Consider the following 15,685-nt stretch of genomic DNA (forward strand, 5'->3'; position numbering starts at 1 on the left):
ATACATTCAGATGATGGATTGAGCGTTGGTCTGTTGTCATAAAGCTGCAGTATTCTCTAACAAACCTCATATTTCACTCTGTATTTGCTTGTTGCGTGACGTCTGAAGGCAACTGGTTGCTCTGCATGGTATCTAGGTGTTACCTCGCCATGTATCTCTTCCTCAGTGGCTGCAGTCAGCTCTAAACATCCTCATGTAGTTCCAGTAATAATCTCTTCTCATAACCTTCTATATTTGCCATTTTCTTCCATCTCTCCTTCCTCAGACCTGCACTGTGCTTCTCTGGCTCCTCCTGCTCTTGTATGTTGTCTCATTTGAGCATCTTATTACATCTCGCACCTCTCCTTCTGTCCTTCCTATTCGCTTCCCATCTACCTCCATCTCTGCCAGCTGCCTAGTATTCATTTGGCGTTCATCCCTGCTTCCGCTTCTCCTCCGCTCTTCACTCCGCCTCAGTCATATTTATGTTTACACATTAGCTTTCTTTTCACCTCGATTCCACGGCTCCCTCCATCGTTATTAAACTTCCTCGACGCATAAATTGGAGGGAGCAAACGAGACGGACTCCATCCATTCTCGCTGCTTCCCGGCCCTTTCTGCTCGCCCCCAGAGACGCCGCTGCATTGTACATTTGTTTGTCTGCAAGTCACCTGCAATATCTCACAGCCCACTTACTAGAATGTGGCAGTGTTGGGGAAAAGATGTATTGCTCTCTAAAATTTCAATTTGCCCAAGGGAGCTAGCCATAATTACAGGTCAGTAAAAGCTACATGTCGACTAATTACCGGTCCAAAGGTCTTCCTGCATCATTTATTGCTGAAACATATTTATTGCCTCCTTACGTTATGTGCCTCCTTCCCTTTATTTCTCCTGCATCACTTTGCCTTGCAAGTTGTCCCTCTTCTACACGTCTTTTTAAAGCTCTTCTCTCACACGCCTCCTCACTTTTGCTTTCATTCTTGGTCTCGTACACTCTTGTTATCTAACAATGTGTTTGCAAATTTCCCTCCGTCCTCCTCCTCATCATGATCCACCTCCTTCCAAGATGCTCTTTGTCTCCTACTTTTGCTGGCATGGCGGATGTGCAGGCGTTCACAATATTCTTTGTATTCTGTGTGTTATTCTGAGTCAGTGTTAATAAATGCAGCTGCAAATGCTTTGTGTGAGTCTCATTGCAGGGATACCTTAAGCTCCAAGTTTCTTCACATTTTGACTCCAAAAAGTGTAAGGTGTGAATACACTTATTTGGACTGAGGAGAATCCCTTTTACTGGTGCTTTAACAACAAGAGGAAAAGTGGAAACATGATGTGAAGCTGGTGGATTTCGAAGCAGAAAAAAGAGAAAACAAATCGTCTCAGCTAATGCACCTGTACCTTTATCCTCAGCCTTGAAATATCAGCCTTCTGTATAATGTCACTATTTTTGACAGGTGACAGGCTGAGGAAAATAGTTTTTTTTTAATTCAGAAGGAAGAGGAGCTGCAGAGATCCAAAACTCAAGTGAGCAACTCTGACAATTATTAGTTAAGCACTTCAAAAACTCTGAAGAAGAAAGAAACTTTTTTGTATAATTGCATGTGTGTTTTTGTGTGTGTGTGTGCGTGTGTGTGTGTGTGTGTGTGTGTGTGTGTGTGTGTGTGTGTGTGTGTGTGTGTGTGTGTGTGTGTGTGTGTGTGTGTGTGTGTGTGCGTGTGTGTGTGTGTGTGTGTGTGTGCGTGTGTGTGTGTGTGTTTTGGGGGGGAATGACTGAAGGACTGCTCCTAACTCACACCCTCATTTTGTCATGTGTAGAAGAAGAGGACCCACATTCTGAGGTAGTAAGTAGATTTGAAGACTAAATGGAAAAATAAGAACAAAGACAACTTACAAAACAACCATGTGAGCAAAGGGAGCCAGAGGACAACAAAAAAAAAACAACAACCAAACCAAAAAACCCCATCAGAAATGAACAAAAGCACAAGGCACATGATCCGGGAACAGGATCTAACGGGAGGAATGAGAGAGGAGTGATTAAATACTGGCAGTGTGAAAGCTGGACCAATAGACTGACTAAAAGGCTGCAGGTGTGAGAGGAGACAGCAGACGGCTGAGGAGACAGACAGACAGAGAGACAGACAGAGAGAGACGAAGTGGAACAGGGGGTGAGGAAGACTACACAACAGGGAACTACACTGAGAAAAATTTGACCAATGGTTACTTAAAAAATTGTGGCAACAAAGTGACACGTAATATAATTGAATAGAATTTAAGTTCTACAATTTTGATTAAAAAGTATTGAATATGTTAACTTAACTTCACTTAAAAAAATGAAGTACATCTTAATAAAAGCAACAGCTGAAATGTGTTTGATTTATTAATATCAATGCAAATGATCATTTATATTGCCCAAAAATATTTAGTAAATCCAAGTCAATTTTACAAGAAAAACTAATTTTTATTTACCAAGTATTTGAGCAAAAATGATGTAGATTTATTAAATATCTGGGGGAAATTTAATCATATTTACTAATAATCTAGGTGAAATTAACTTATATTTATTAATTAAATGGGTGAAATTGATTTACATTTACTAAACATCAACATAAAAATTATTTGGATTAAGTAAATAATACAAATAATATCAATTCATATTGTAGCACATTATTGGTTAATTCAACACATTAAAACTGTTGTTCTTATTAATCTGTAGCTAAAATAATTGATCAATTTTAAGTTTTTATTTGTATCATAGCACTTTAAATCTATTCAATAATATTGAATGTCACTTTGTTGCCCTAATTTTTCTGTGTCTAATTTACACAATATCCTGACCAAACTTGAGTGGCATCAAAAAATAACAAATTAGAATGCATAAAACAGCAGCAGCATTTATTTGTGCAATTTTATAAAACGTGTTTATCCAGCACCAACTAGTGCAAAATTCCTAAATACAACAATAAAACAGAGAAGGGGCAATACATATCAGTATCAAGTCAAAAACATAGTGCCACTCTGCTCTAAGTATAGTTAACATGATTTTTTAGAACCATCACATCAACAACAATCAACGTGGACTCAGTTAAACTTGCTTCAACAATTTATCAATCACATAAGAGTTCACTTTATGTTTAAAGTGAACTCTTATGTTCACTTTTGGGCTCTGCATGTTTAAGGCATGCAGAGCCCAAAACAAGTATGCACATAAAACCTACCTGGGGAAAACACATGACAAGATGTGAGAGTTGGGCGAGGCCTTTGAGGCATAAAAACGTCCATTTTCTTTTTTTTGTATGTTTATGCTACATCTTGTCACTGTGTTGGGGCCCGTGGCTCCGTGACACTTACTTTCCTTTTCAAAAATAAGTTGAAAGACAGAACTGGAAAAAAACATATTAAATAAAGTGCAAATGAAACACAACAAAGTTTTCCAGCCTGTAGATCATCACCCTTCAGTGGTGAAGCCTGCATGGACTCTCCAAAAAGGCAATAGTGAATGCTCTATGCTGTTTAAAAGGGACAAGGGTTCATGTGACAGACCTGAACAGATCCAAGCCATATAACAGGCACATATGAGAACAAGGGGTCAGTCCTTAGAAAGGGTGGTTAACTGTAATGTACTGCAAGAAAAAAATACACATGCAGAAATCCACTGAACTGAAAATGACCCTAATTTTAACTAACTTCACCGAGCATTTCACAAAGTTTTGCGTGTTGGTTTTGACAGTGACTTGTCTATTCCCTTTTGTTTAGCAAGGGTCCGTTTTCTTAAGCCAGTAGTTTATTCCTGAGGCTGTTCACTTTTGGGGAGAGCTTTGAATTATCCAGCCCGAGGAGAAGTTTCTGAAACACTTCAAACGTGTATCTGAGCTCCTTTGGATAGGCGAGATTCACAGCATACGCCAACCCAACAAGCAGGGAGCAAGCCCTTGGAAAGTTACCCAGAGCAGTTAGAATTTTCATGCCGTCCACCACGATACCGATGTCTGGATCCTCTGACGTGTTAGCTTTGATGTTGTAGATCTTCAGGCTTTGAACAGCAAGGTCCTGTGACACACTGTCTTCATCAGCATCCTGTAATAGCAAGAACATTGTGCATATCAGACAGTGCAGCCAAATGAGAAGGTTCCATTTCCCAAATTGCTTGCAACTGTTTGGACAAGAAAATCTAGAGCTTGTCAGCCGTTGCTTGTAATGCACTCTATTTATGTCAGTGTTTTAGACAAATCTGAGATAACACACAAAAAAAACACACATAATTTATAAAGGAAAAATATATATATATATATAAATCAATCATAATATATTATACTATAATCAATTATGTAATGAGGAGCTGAACAGTTACAAATATTTCTAAATGAAGTTTCTGAAATTAAATCAATCCATTACACTATTATTTCTTCCTGGCACTGTCTTGATTAATATCTTATTCTGCGTTGCCTCAGTCTTTCTGTAAAAATGTCTTTGTATTCACAAAGCAGCGTCTTGGCCATCATTTCTTAGCTCACTTTTAGGGACAAATTGCCAAGACTTAAAAATAAAAAAGTTATGGTTAGGTAAAGCATTCTTAGGAATAAAATTACATAAATTACTGACAAGTTTTAAATTATGCCAGTTGGTGAAATCAAATTGAGATAGCATTCTGCACTAGCATTTAAAAATTACTTAATGGAAAATAAGAATTTAAACACACTTAACAGAGGACAATAATATACCTTGCCAAGAACTACTGGGAGAAATACAGTTATGACTATTTTGTGATTTGACTTTCCAACAAATAACAAGTACAAGAGATGAGAGAAATCACCTACTTTATATTTTAACATCTAATTCAACTTACATCGTACTCTTTTAAGAGTTCATCTGTAGATTCCCCAAGGTACATCATCAAACATCGAATGATAACATCTCTGGTCATGTTGATGTCAGGATTGCTTGGAGTCTGAAACGAAAAAAAGAAACACCAGGTGGTTTATATTACTGTTAATATTGAGTTCCTGTGCCGTCTTGGGGACCAGTGTAATAAAACACTACTCATACAAATTCTCATGCGATTATTTCATATTCCATTTATAAAGACAATCACAGGCTAACCTCCAGTAAATTTAAGTAATAATATTCCATAAGTTTAAACACGAAACTTTGAGAATAAAATATTAGCAACGATAATGCTCAATGAAAGATACCTTGAGTAGGATAGCCTGCAATCTCAACCCCATGCTTCCGCCCTTCGAGTGGAAGAGGTTCAGAAGTCGAGGAGTAAATTCATCCAGTTTGGACATAAACTTTGATTCAAGATGCACCATTGTGATTCTGTGAAACTCATCCTGGATCTGAAAGACAAATCATGAAACCAGTTTTAAAGCATCAAATATTACAAACATACATACTGTTCTTACGACATTTTTCAAAAGGAAGAAGATGGATCAAATTTGATCTATAAAAAAGATGACAGTAATGTAACACATTTTGTATCAAATTGCTAAATGCAGAATCACAAATGCAATCCTTCACTTTGACTAGGAATATTTCTGATTGGCATGCACTTAGAACTCACGTGAGATGTCTCAAATAGAGCGGGCCATCTGGCTTTGATGTCCTCTATACTGTGTGATTGGTTGATGATTTCGTTTCTTCTGTGTGCAAATGTTTTGGCCATTTTTTCTTTTATCAATGCGTTGTTGTCCTTTTTCTTTACTTCAGTAAGCAACAGAATTCTCTCTTGTTCTTGACTTTCTTCATCCTCTCCAGCCGGGTAAGGAGGAAGGAAGTTTATCTCTGCTTTTCGAGGCTTTTTAACATTCTTTGCAGACTTCTTGTCCGCAGGGGTCTTGCGTTTTAGTGCATTGCATAACACCTCAGGAACACCGTAGCCTCTGAGTTTGGTGCGATAATTTGACATCTTGTATTTAAGGCTTTGCTGCCAGCCATAGTAACCTGCAAAGGAACCGGGTTCCTTGAGACAAGGATATTTATTGACAAGTGCCTCAGCAACATCACTTATCTGTGAACCTGAAGGATAGGCTGTATAAGTATATACAGTTTCAGCCAGTTTCTCAAGTATGTCTGCCTTGATCTTAGAGGTAGTGAGAAGTGTTCCATTCTTCTTGTAGTCCTCATTGCCTCTTTCAAGATACATCTCAGTTTCGTATGCAAACTGCGGAATGGGGAACTGCTTTGGCCATGGCTGACAGCGTTCTGTGGTACTGCGCCCAGACAGGATAATGGTGTCCTGTGAAGAAGATGTTCCAGCAGATGACTCTGCATTTGATGCAGTTGACTCTTCAAACGATGCAGAGTCACAGTCAGTGGACTGTTGAACAGAGGAACTGTCCAAACTTTCATGAGCTGCATACAATTTCAGAAGAATAGGAGAAGTGTGAACAACCTTTATGGTGCCTTTGTGTTGGATAAGATCACTGTTGTGAAGAGTAAAATAATCTTCAAATTCCAAGTCAAAATACTGAAGACTGAACTCAGTAGAAATCCCAAAGGTCTCTTTCACAATATTATGCAGCTCCTCCACAGTGGGCGGGATTCCTGATGGAAGAGCCAACTTCTCAATTCGGTCGTCAATTATTACTCTGAGTTTTGCCTCCATCTCTGCCATCCTGACTAGAATAGACAAAAGTTAAAGATATACTTATAAAGTACATAAAAAAACCTATATAAAACATTTTATAAATAAAATCTGTACTTATTTAAGTGCAACACCACACTTATAATCAGAACATTAAATGTGTGTGCCATAATTATGATTCTTAAATTGCAAAAATGTCAACAAAAAAGGATACTGTTATATTTCCAGAAAAATGTGTTTAAAAACAGATGTTATGAGATGTAAAGGTTAATATAATTTACCAAAATTACCTAAAACAAAGTACAGATGTGACGTTTGAGTGTGACCAAGCGTTTTCCTCCCACACTGTATGCAGCCAAGGGGTACACATCACCAAGTTTCTGCTGCTCAACAAGAGCCATTTTGCCAGTGTTCTCAAGTTGAAAAGATCTAAGATGCTCTTCATACCATGCATCTAGTAACTTTACAATAAAATGTGCACGGTTGTTCAAAATGGCTATCTGAATAATCTCAGCAAAGTCAGGAAGTCCCCCAGTAGAGCCATACGGTAAGATCATCCCAACAGTGTACTTTGTTCCATAGCAGGTGACACTGTTAGCAAACTGCACGGAAGACAGAAGCGGTGATGTTTCTCTTAAAGCTTCCTGTATGTCTGAATGCAGTACATCTAAAGGCACCACAGATATTTTTGTGACACACAATGGCTGTTTTCCACCATCTGTATGTAAATGGCATGCCATCATCATCTGATGTTTTGTAGCAAGGGTCACCAATATATTTTTGAAGTTCTTTGTGTGCCTCACAACTTGCTTGAAAAAGCTGTGTTTCGCTTCAAAGCGCATTGTCCACACACCAACCAGAGGCCCATACTCTGCAATCAGTGCAGGGTAATGTTCTAAATAATGGTGTTTGGGTGTCAGTGTCTCTTCAGGAAAAACTTCTAAGAATCTGTCGCGATGCTCAGATATTTTAAAGTCAAGGTATGCAATACTTTCAACTGAATGAACAGGGGCAACCACCAATTCAACTATGTCTTTTAAAGTCAGAAGAACCTGCCAGGCAGCATCATCCTCAGGTACTCGTGAACCAACAATGAGTGGCAACAACCGTATTAGGGCCCAATTTTCATGGGCATTTCCTCCTATCGTTCTGCGACGAATGTAGTTTTGAGGGACTGCTTGAGGGCTGTTGGCTTTGTCTGAGCCCTTATAGGGAAAACGTGTGATTAACTCGTTGAGTTCAGTCAAATTAAAGTACTTCTTCTTGGTGAAAGTCTGAAAACACAATGCTAGTTCTCTTGGGACTATTCCTTCAAAAAGGTCATGTAGTGCATCTGGTGGATACCCAGATACAAAATGAAAGTGATTCAGTTTATCAGTCAATGGACACGAGCGCTTAACACCAAAGCAATGGGTTAAATGTGGATTTTCTCTCACAGTTTGCACATGCAAACTATGGTCCTTCTTTGTCCGAGGTGGAAACACTCCAGTCCGCACTTCGTGTGTCTGGTACTCTGAAGAATGTCCAAGACAAAATCTACAGATATACGGCCCCTTGAAACTTTCAACTAGTCCACTAATTGAATGTGCACCGAGATTATCGGCTACAACACAGTGTATAGTTCCTTTAAATCTTTTTCCAACACTGGAAATGAAAATCCCGTCCTCTTCTAGAGTGGCAAGATCTTTCAAGAGGGGTTCCAAAACTGCTTTGTATTCAAACTGTTTGACATCAACAGCTTTGCAAAGTAAAGCTAGGTGTATCGACGTTAATGCAGACTGCAACTGTAAAGGTACATTTGCCAAAATCCAATAAACGGCTGTTATTTTGTGTTTTTTTTTTGACGTTCCTAGTGGGTTGCACACTTCAAAGTCATCGACATAAAGGATTATAGAGAGTTTTATCTCTTCTCCAGCATAGAAGGCATTTTGCTTGAAATGTTCGCCATCAAAAGTTGACTTAATATATCCAGTACTGTTTAAATGTCTGGATGACAGTCCCTCTGCAATGTGGTTATTCTTCAAAACCTTCTGCAAAGTCTCGAGAATAGGCACATATTGAAAGGTCTTGTTCTTTTGGGAATCAAGAATATATTCAACAGGATCAATGCACTGGAAATGCTCCTTAAAATACCGTCTTCTCTTAAAAGCTGAACCAAGTGGACCACCTACAGCAAGTGCTGTACTAATGGGATGGAAGTTGCACAACTGTTCTGCCAAGTCTGTTATGATGGCCTGGTCAACAATGCTCTTATTTAACTTCAATGTTGAATCAAGTATACCTCTAACAACTTCAACAGATGCTGAAGATGAAATGAACTGAAGGTCTTCAACCAAGGCATCAATGCACTTCACTGAGGCATTATAGACACTTTCTAGCTTCAGCAGAAGTAAACCGATTCTTTGAAGAACCAAGTATGATGCACTTTCATTATCACAATCTAAACTTGTGCCCTCATTATCACTGGCCTCTAATGAATCAGAATGGTCAACAATCTGATCGTGGTGACTCTCATACACACCTTGCTTAAAATCGCTCGAAGAATAGGATTTGTGTGTTCTACTTTTGTGTTTCAAAAATGTATTGTATATATTTGTCCGAAAGCTGCATCCTTCAAATACACAAAAGACAGTTTCGTGGCTCTTCAGGTGATTTCCTATATGCTGAAAGTAGTCCTTCTCTGTAGAACAACTAGCACTGCAAACTAAACACTTAAAAGCAGGGATGATTCCTGGCTGTATACTGCCATGAGCTGTATGATACCTGGACAAATGTGTGCGAAGGGCACCCTGTGTTTTAAATGTGCAAGGGCAACTGTCATATAGACATGGCTGGGTTTGCCCACGACCAAATGTTGCGTGTTGTAGTCTGTAATGTTTTAGTAGATTCCCTTTTGTTGCAGACAAAGACTTGCAGATCTTACACTGCCACCCCATAGGCCAGAACCTAAGATAATAAGAAAAAAAGGTGTTTTTAATTTAGTGTATAACTAGTAGCCTACATCACTAATAGATCTAGTAATTAAATAATGTGCCAGGGCTGAACAACCAATCAAAATTTTATCAAAATTGCAATACAGCCTACTGCAATTTTCAAATCACAGGAGGTACAATATTTCTTACATTTCTTAAATCTTAAAAAATTATTTTAAATGAAATGTTCTGTTGCAAAGATGTCCTGGCCTACACATCCTAATCTAGAGACTTAAAAAAAACATCCGTTACACATCCCTGCAAGAATCACGCCATAATCATCTTAATTTTTTTAATGAAAATAAGAAAACAATTATACAAAATTATATTTCCCTCAGAAATTGCAAATCATTTCGCAACTGTAATGTCACTGAAAAGATCATCACAATTAAGTTTTTTTTTTTAAATCATCCAGCTCTATAATATACCAACTATGGATGAATACCTCATCCAATCCCACTTCAACAAATGAACTATCGTTTTAAGATTTTAAGACAAAAATATGAAACAGATTTTAAGGTAATATGCACATCAACAAATGCCAAAAAATAAATATTAAAATCAAAGATGCCCAAAACGGACTAAGGAAACATTTCTCTCACTCTCTCTGTCGCAGCTCAGTCAGGACGAAGCTACATACTGATTTCAACCCAACATTCACAGACGCATCTCACTGTAACTGTTTATCTGTCAGTGTGAGCTGCAGCCACAGTTTGAAAGCATAACGTTTTTCCGAGAAAACGGGAAAAATGAGGAAGCTGTTTGAGCCAACTGAATGTAACTAACGTAATGTTAATGGAGAGCCTCAGTGAGAGCCGGTGAACTGGGGTTTAGCAAAACACCAGCCATTGCGCTCAAAACACGCCAAATTAAAGTAAGAAAGAAGAAATAGCGCACTTTGTCTGAAAATGTAACTATGCAAAACGGCTGTTTTTTCTTTCGAAATGTGTAACGTTATAAAAACTGATTAGAAATCTGCTTTTAACATGCTACTTGAGTAAAAATGTTACTTGAGTACATTTTAATTGTAAAAACTACATGCAGTAACTTTAAACGAAACTCCTGAGTTGATTAGCTCATTGATTATCTCACCGTTGAAAACAACGTCTGTTCCTCCATTATGGTGCCCAAACATGCTAGCTAGCTTGTTAAGGTGGGGGAGGGGAAGCTTGGGCTGAGGCCAAGAAACTAAATTAAATAAAAGAGTAGCTTGTATTCTACGGCTACTATATAACGGTATTACGTTAGTCACATTAAATTGTGACATTGAGACTACTTTTTCAATCATTGCAATGCATTTAGTCAAATCAAAGACGACGTAGACTGACTTCGAATCCTTCACAATATAACTTAATTGACTTGCTGTACAGTAAAGTTGCCATGTTTGCTAATTTCAGTAACTTAAGACAATGTTTAACTGCTACAGACACTTGAATTGTTTAACTAAAAACACTTAAAACATGTCTTACCTTTAAGCAAACGGTAGTCCACGACGCGATGTTCCTGTGATGAAAATGCCTTGGGCGGGAAAAAGTCAAGGCCTCCCAAATGAGTAAAATTTATCAATTGTCTGCATTTTTGACTTTACCAATGAAAATAAATAAATAATACTTATTGGTTTTTTGCTGATTATATTTAAATAAAAACAGAGTAAAATGCAATTAAAAAAATATTCAAATTTGGTTAATTCAGCTCAGTGAGATTCAAAACTGCACACAGTCTTTTTTATTATGTATAGTTTGCTCTTATTTATTTAGTAAATATTACTTAACCCTGATCACACTTTTTTCAGTGTAGGGAAATGAATCTAATAATAAAGAAAAACTAGACTTCAGAAACATAATTAAACTAGAGCAACAAAAAATAACTTGATAAGAAATTAACATAAATTACAGTCACTGAGAAAGAACTGAACTAGCATAAAAACAGAAACAAGTCTGATCTAATGAAAATAAGAAACTAAGGAACACAGAAATGAACCCCAAAACAAACAACCTGAGATCCTGACACCATTTTCCTGCAGGATCTAACAGTATTTGTTTTTCTCTGTTGTCTTAACTGCATTTGGAATAAAATATTTCATTCTTGTAAAACTTTAGTTTTACTTTGTTGGGTAATAATAACACTCCCCGACTGGAAGTCATTGCTTACTATGAAACCAATTTTTCAATCCCCCTCCTGCCACTTCAGAAGGGAACTAAATACTAAGTACTGAGAAAGAAAACCAGTTTGTGAAATACTTAAGACTCAGTCAAAGTCAGGACTTTAACTGAGAATCTGCAGCACTTGCACATTACTGTTCATAGATGATGTGACTGACTCATCACAAAGAGGACTGGGTAGAAATGTGAGTGTGTAGATGAGGATACAGCTGTAAATGCTGGTGGTTCTCCAAAGGATTGACTTTAAACAAATGCATGCCACACTTTTCATATCATCATTTGTAAGCAGTTGTGAAAACCATTAGTCCTTTTCCTTCCTGTTCACAATTATGTGCTACTTTGTGTTGGTGTGTCACATAAAATCACTACAATATACATTACATTTGGCTGTAATGTGACAAAAAGTAAAAAAAAAAGGTTTCATAGGTGTAAGTGGTTCTGCATTGCACTGTATGCATAAGTCAAACATTTAGAGCATTTTGCTGTGAACTGAGTCGACACACTGCTGGAATCATTAAATGTAGGTCTGTATAATCAGCCCGATAATTAACCACAGCTAATTAGGAGGAAGCGCTTAGTGATTCATCTCTTCGCACTAATGTTACTGTTACTTACTGATTGCCTTTGAAATTGCTTCACCTTGTTATTAACTGTCTTTTAAATTAAAGCAAGTAATTACATGTTTTATTTTATTTTATTTTTTTGCAGGCGACATATCAAGAAAGCAGTGAACACGCTGCTTTTTACAGAGTCTTGATTTGAAAGGAGAAGGCAGATCTATGCAGTGCTAATTACAGGAAACACTTCACTTGCATTGTTTGCAAAGAAAGAGCTCTCAGGTTGAGGAACAGCTCCAGCAGCGGAGCTGCATTGACTAACAATGGGGCTCGAAGAGGCTAATGTAAGGAGACACACACTGGACGGAGCACCGCTGGGCTTCTGCATGATTCACACCAACAGGGTCCACTTATGTAAATAGACAGTCCTTTTTTTTCCTTAAGGGGAGGAGAACATGATGATAATCTGCCATTAAACCTCTCATTTGTATTCACAGCAAAAGGGACCAAGCTCTCTAATGGCTGAGCTGAACTAAATTGGTGACAGTCTTCGTTTTGACTGTGGATTCAGGGAAGTAAACATCGGCAAATTAGTCCGAATCATGCAGCAACGTCCCCAGACCAGCCTCCGAATCTGAGGATGTTTCTTTCAATTTTGTCAAAATGTATCATTTCATGTTCTGATCTTTTCAGGATCGCAGAGAGTGCGTTTCTATGACATCACCTAATTACTCTGGTTAAAAGGATTGGGGGGGGAAATGTGGATCGTCATGTTCCCATGCCGACACGAAACGGCCGCCCCTGTCGTTTTCCTGTATCTCATTTTCATGCCACAGAGGACGGCTCGGTGCAAATTCTGCCAGGAATTGAGGTGAAAAAGGTCGTGTTTATGAGGGTCTGTTTTTGTTTACATATATCTGGACTTAGCAGCAGCAGCAGCAGCTCTCTTCAGCTACATTTGTTTAGTCATTCAGAAATGTAGGTTTTGGATGAAGGTAATTTTGAAGTTTTGACACGCTGAAAGCCTCCCCCTACCCTCCGCCAACACAGGTTTTCATTGCAATGCAAATGACAATTATCCTGGCGGTCCCTCTCAAACTCCTTCTCTTTGGATACGGAGCCAGAAAAAACAATTGGATTCTGAAAAATTGATCCAGCAGGAGGATGATGAGCGCTCTTCATGAATACAAAACACCGCCTTTCTGGATGACCTGCTTGACACAGAATGGTGCACAATTACCAAACATGCACGCCTTTCTGTCTATCTATCTGCAGCGTTAGACCTGAAATGGTTTGTCAGCTTGGACAGAATTTTGAAATGCAGATTGCCTCCACTGGCGAGGCGAGCTCTCGCTGCCGCTGAACGCAGAATGTATTATCTGTAGAGTGCAAAGAGCTCGAGTCGGGGACTTTTGCTGCAGAAAGCGAGTAATGAAAGGAGAGAGTGGGTGGGAGGCCGGGTTTATGGAGGAGATCATTGAAAGATCAGGACAAGCGAGGGCAGTTTCAAACAGGAGTTAACAGGAGAGGCTGACAGGTGTTATAGGAGATTTTAAAATGCTGCAGACTCCAAGTGGGTTGATGTAACTGCGCTGAGACAATTAAGCTGTCTGATTAATAACTGATTCGTATCAATAGCTAAGCTGACAGTTTAATTATCTTGTGAAACTGCAAGCTGAAGCTTTCTCAACTGGTCAAGGTGTGAGATTTGTTTGAGACAAACCGGAAATTTTCACCCCAAGGCTGATTTATTTATTTTTAGGATTCGGTGCAGAGGCCAAAACAATCACTGCAAATGTATGCAGAGAAGGAGAAATATCCTTCCTTCTTTTTCTAAATAAAATCTGTAGAAAGGGGTTTTCTTCAGTATTCAGCCACCTGCAATGCTTTACCCTTACATAAAATCCTACGCTGCAAAACATTTGAGCCGCATTTAGTTGGGTCTACTATCTTCTAGTCTTTAAGTCAAATAAATTTAGAAAGTTTTAGATTTATAAATAAACTTATAGTAGTAAGTTCTGTTAACTTTTTGTAAATTTTGTCAAACCTTCAAGAGTTGAATAAACTAGAGTTTTCAGGTTGACACTTAAAAAAAACTGAAAGAAGTTAAAGACAGGAAGTGAGAACTATTTCCCAGAATGCTTAGCGGCATGCTTTTGTATCCTGAGATGGAAATGCGTCACACTGATCTGACACTTGCTTGTTATTACGTCAAATGTTTGCTTTAATGCAGTTGATAGTTTGCAAAGCTTGAGGATGATGTTTTGTTCAAGGTTTTGAAGCCTTTGCTGGATTTATACTGACATTAAATCACAGTCTGTTTATGTATTAGGTGAATTTTGGTCACACAGGATTTTATTTAGAGGTATCAGAGTAAAGAGGTGGAATATAAATGAACACCTTTAAGGTTTTTACCTATAAAAATGTTGAAATCTGTACCACAGCATTACTTTGGGTTGGTTTAACATATAAAATATAAATAAAATACATTACGTTTTCGGTTTGGACTTGACAAAATGTAAAAAAAAAAAAAAAAAAAAAAACATAAATGCAAACTACAGAGAAAACATGTTGCAAACCAACATGTTTTCTCTTTTTAAATGTTACTTTTACAGTACCATATAATCTACCTTTTATAAAGAGATGTTTATAGAATCTCTTTCAGCTTCCTGCAAATTGGTAAAGCTGCGTTTTCAGCTCTTGTTGTTTTACTGTGATACCTTTAAAAGTTGAGCTGCTGAACAGGCTGCAAATAGAATGTTATGCTAAGCAGAAGTAGGCTTGAAAACGCCCCATGGGCAAAGGAGTGCACTTCACTGCACAAGCAGCTCCCTGTCCAGATTATTTATTCAATGATACAGAAAATTAGGGTTGATCCAATTATCTCTAAAAGCTGAAATCCACCAGGACTGAACATTTGATCTACTTTAGTTTAAGTAAGGAAGGATTTCACTTGTAAATCAGGTGCCACTGATGTCTGTCTTTACTCTGACGTGTCGCAAAAACACTGTTGGAAGAAATACACCTTAATGAAATCACTGAGCAGCCAACACCCTGGATGTTGTCCAACCACTATTTGAGCATGGGTGGTGCACCTCAGCGACTGACATGGGCTTGAGGGGAAAACATAATCTGAACGCGTTCAAGTACAATAATTGGATTGGCCGTGTTTACTGTGAACAGCGTAATGAAGTGTAAAAATACAGCTTTGACACTTACTGTGCACATCTTTCTAATGTGAGCAGGGAAGACAGTAATCAACTTTTATAGTAATATCTCAACCGGTTTAAATTGTTCTGGAAAACAGGTTCTGATAAAGTTTCTTTACAGGAGAAACTTCATCATTAAAGTGGATGTAAACAAAAGCTTCAATGTTTACATCCACTCGGTAAATTTTTTCCCAAAGTTGTACTCAGATAAGAGTAATATTACGCC

General features: G+C 38.0%; 1 protein-coding gene across 1 annotated transcript; it reads right to left on the reverse strand.

Moving 5' to 3' along the window:
* Nucleotides 1–2,851: 2,851 nt before the first annotated feature.
* Nucleotides 2,852–11,324, reverse strand: LOC145553885 (uncharacterized). The gene is made up of 5 exons (XM_081612979.1): nucleotides 11,001–11,324; nucleotides 5,537–6,594; nucleotides 5,166–5,312; nucleotides 4,820–4,921; nucleotides 2,852–4,050 (listed from the first exon to the last, which is right to left on the reverse strand). Exons 2-5 carry the CDS (start codon nucleotides 6,587–6,589, stop codon nucleotides 3,745–3,747), a joined length of 1,608 nt encoding a protein of 535 aa, XP_081469105.1. The 5' UTR covers nucleotides 6,590–6,594; nucleotides 11,001–11,324; the 3' UTR covers nucleotides 2,852–3,744.
* Nucleotides 11,325–15,685: the final 4,361 nt, after the last annotated feature.

This window comes from Poecilia reticulata, chromosome 11 (assembly GCF_904066995.2).
Source record: "Poecilia reticulata chromosome 11, P_reticulata-male-v2, whole genome shotgun sequence".
In the NCBI taxonomy this organism is placed as follows: Eukaryota; Metazoa; Chordata; class Actinopteri; order Cyprinodontiformes; family Poeciliidae; genus Poecilia; species Poecilia reticulata.

What these genes read in the sequence shown, in the direction of transcription:
- LOC145553885 (XM_081612979.1), bottom strand. Translation starts at nt 6,589, where the DNA reads ATGGCAGAGATGGAGGCAAAACTCAGAGTAATAATTGACGACCGAATT. An exon ending in CTCTATTTGAGACATCTCAC is followed by an intron (nt 5,313 to 5,536) that starts GTGAGTTCTAAG and finishes TTTGTCTTTCAG; the next exon opens with ATCCAGGATGAGTTTCACAG. An exon ending in AACTCTTAAAAGAGTACGAT is followed by an intron (nt 4,051 to 4,819) that starts GTAAGTTGAATT and finishes TTGCTATTACAG; the next exon opens with GATGCTGATGAAGACAGTGT.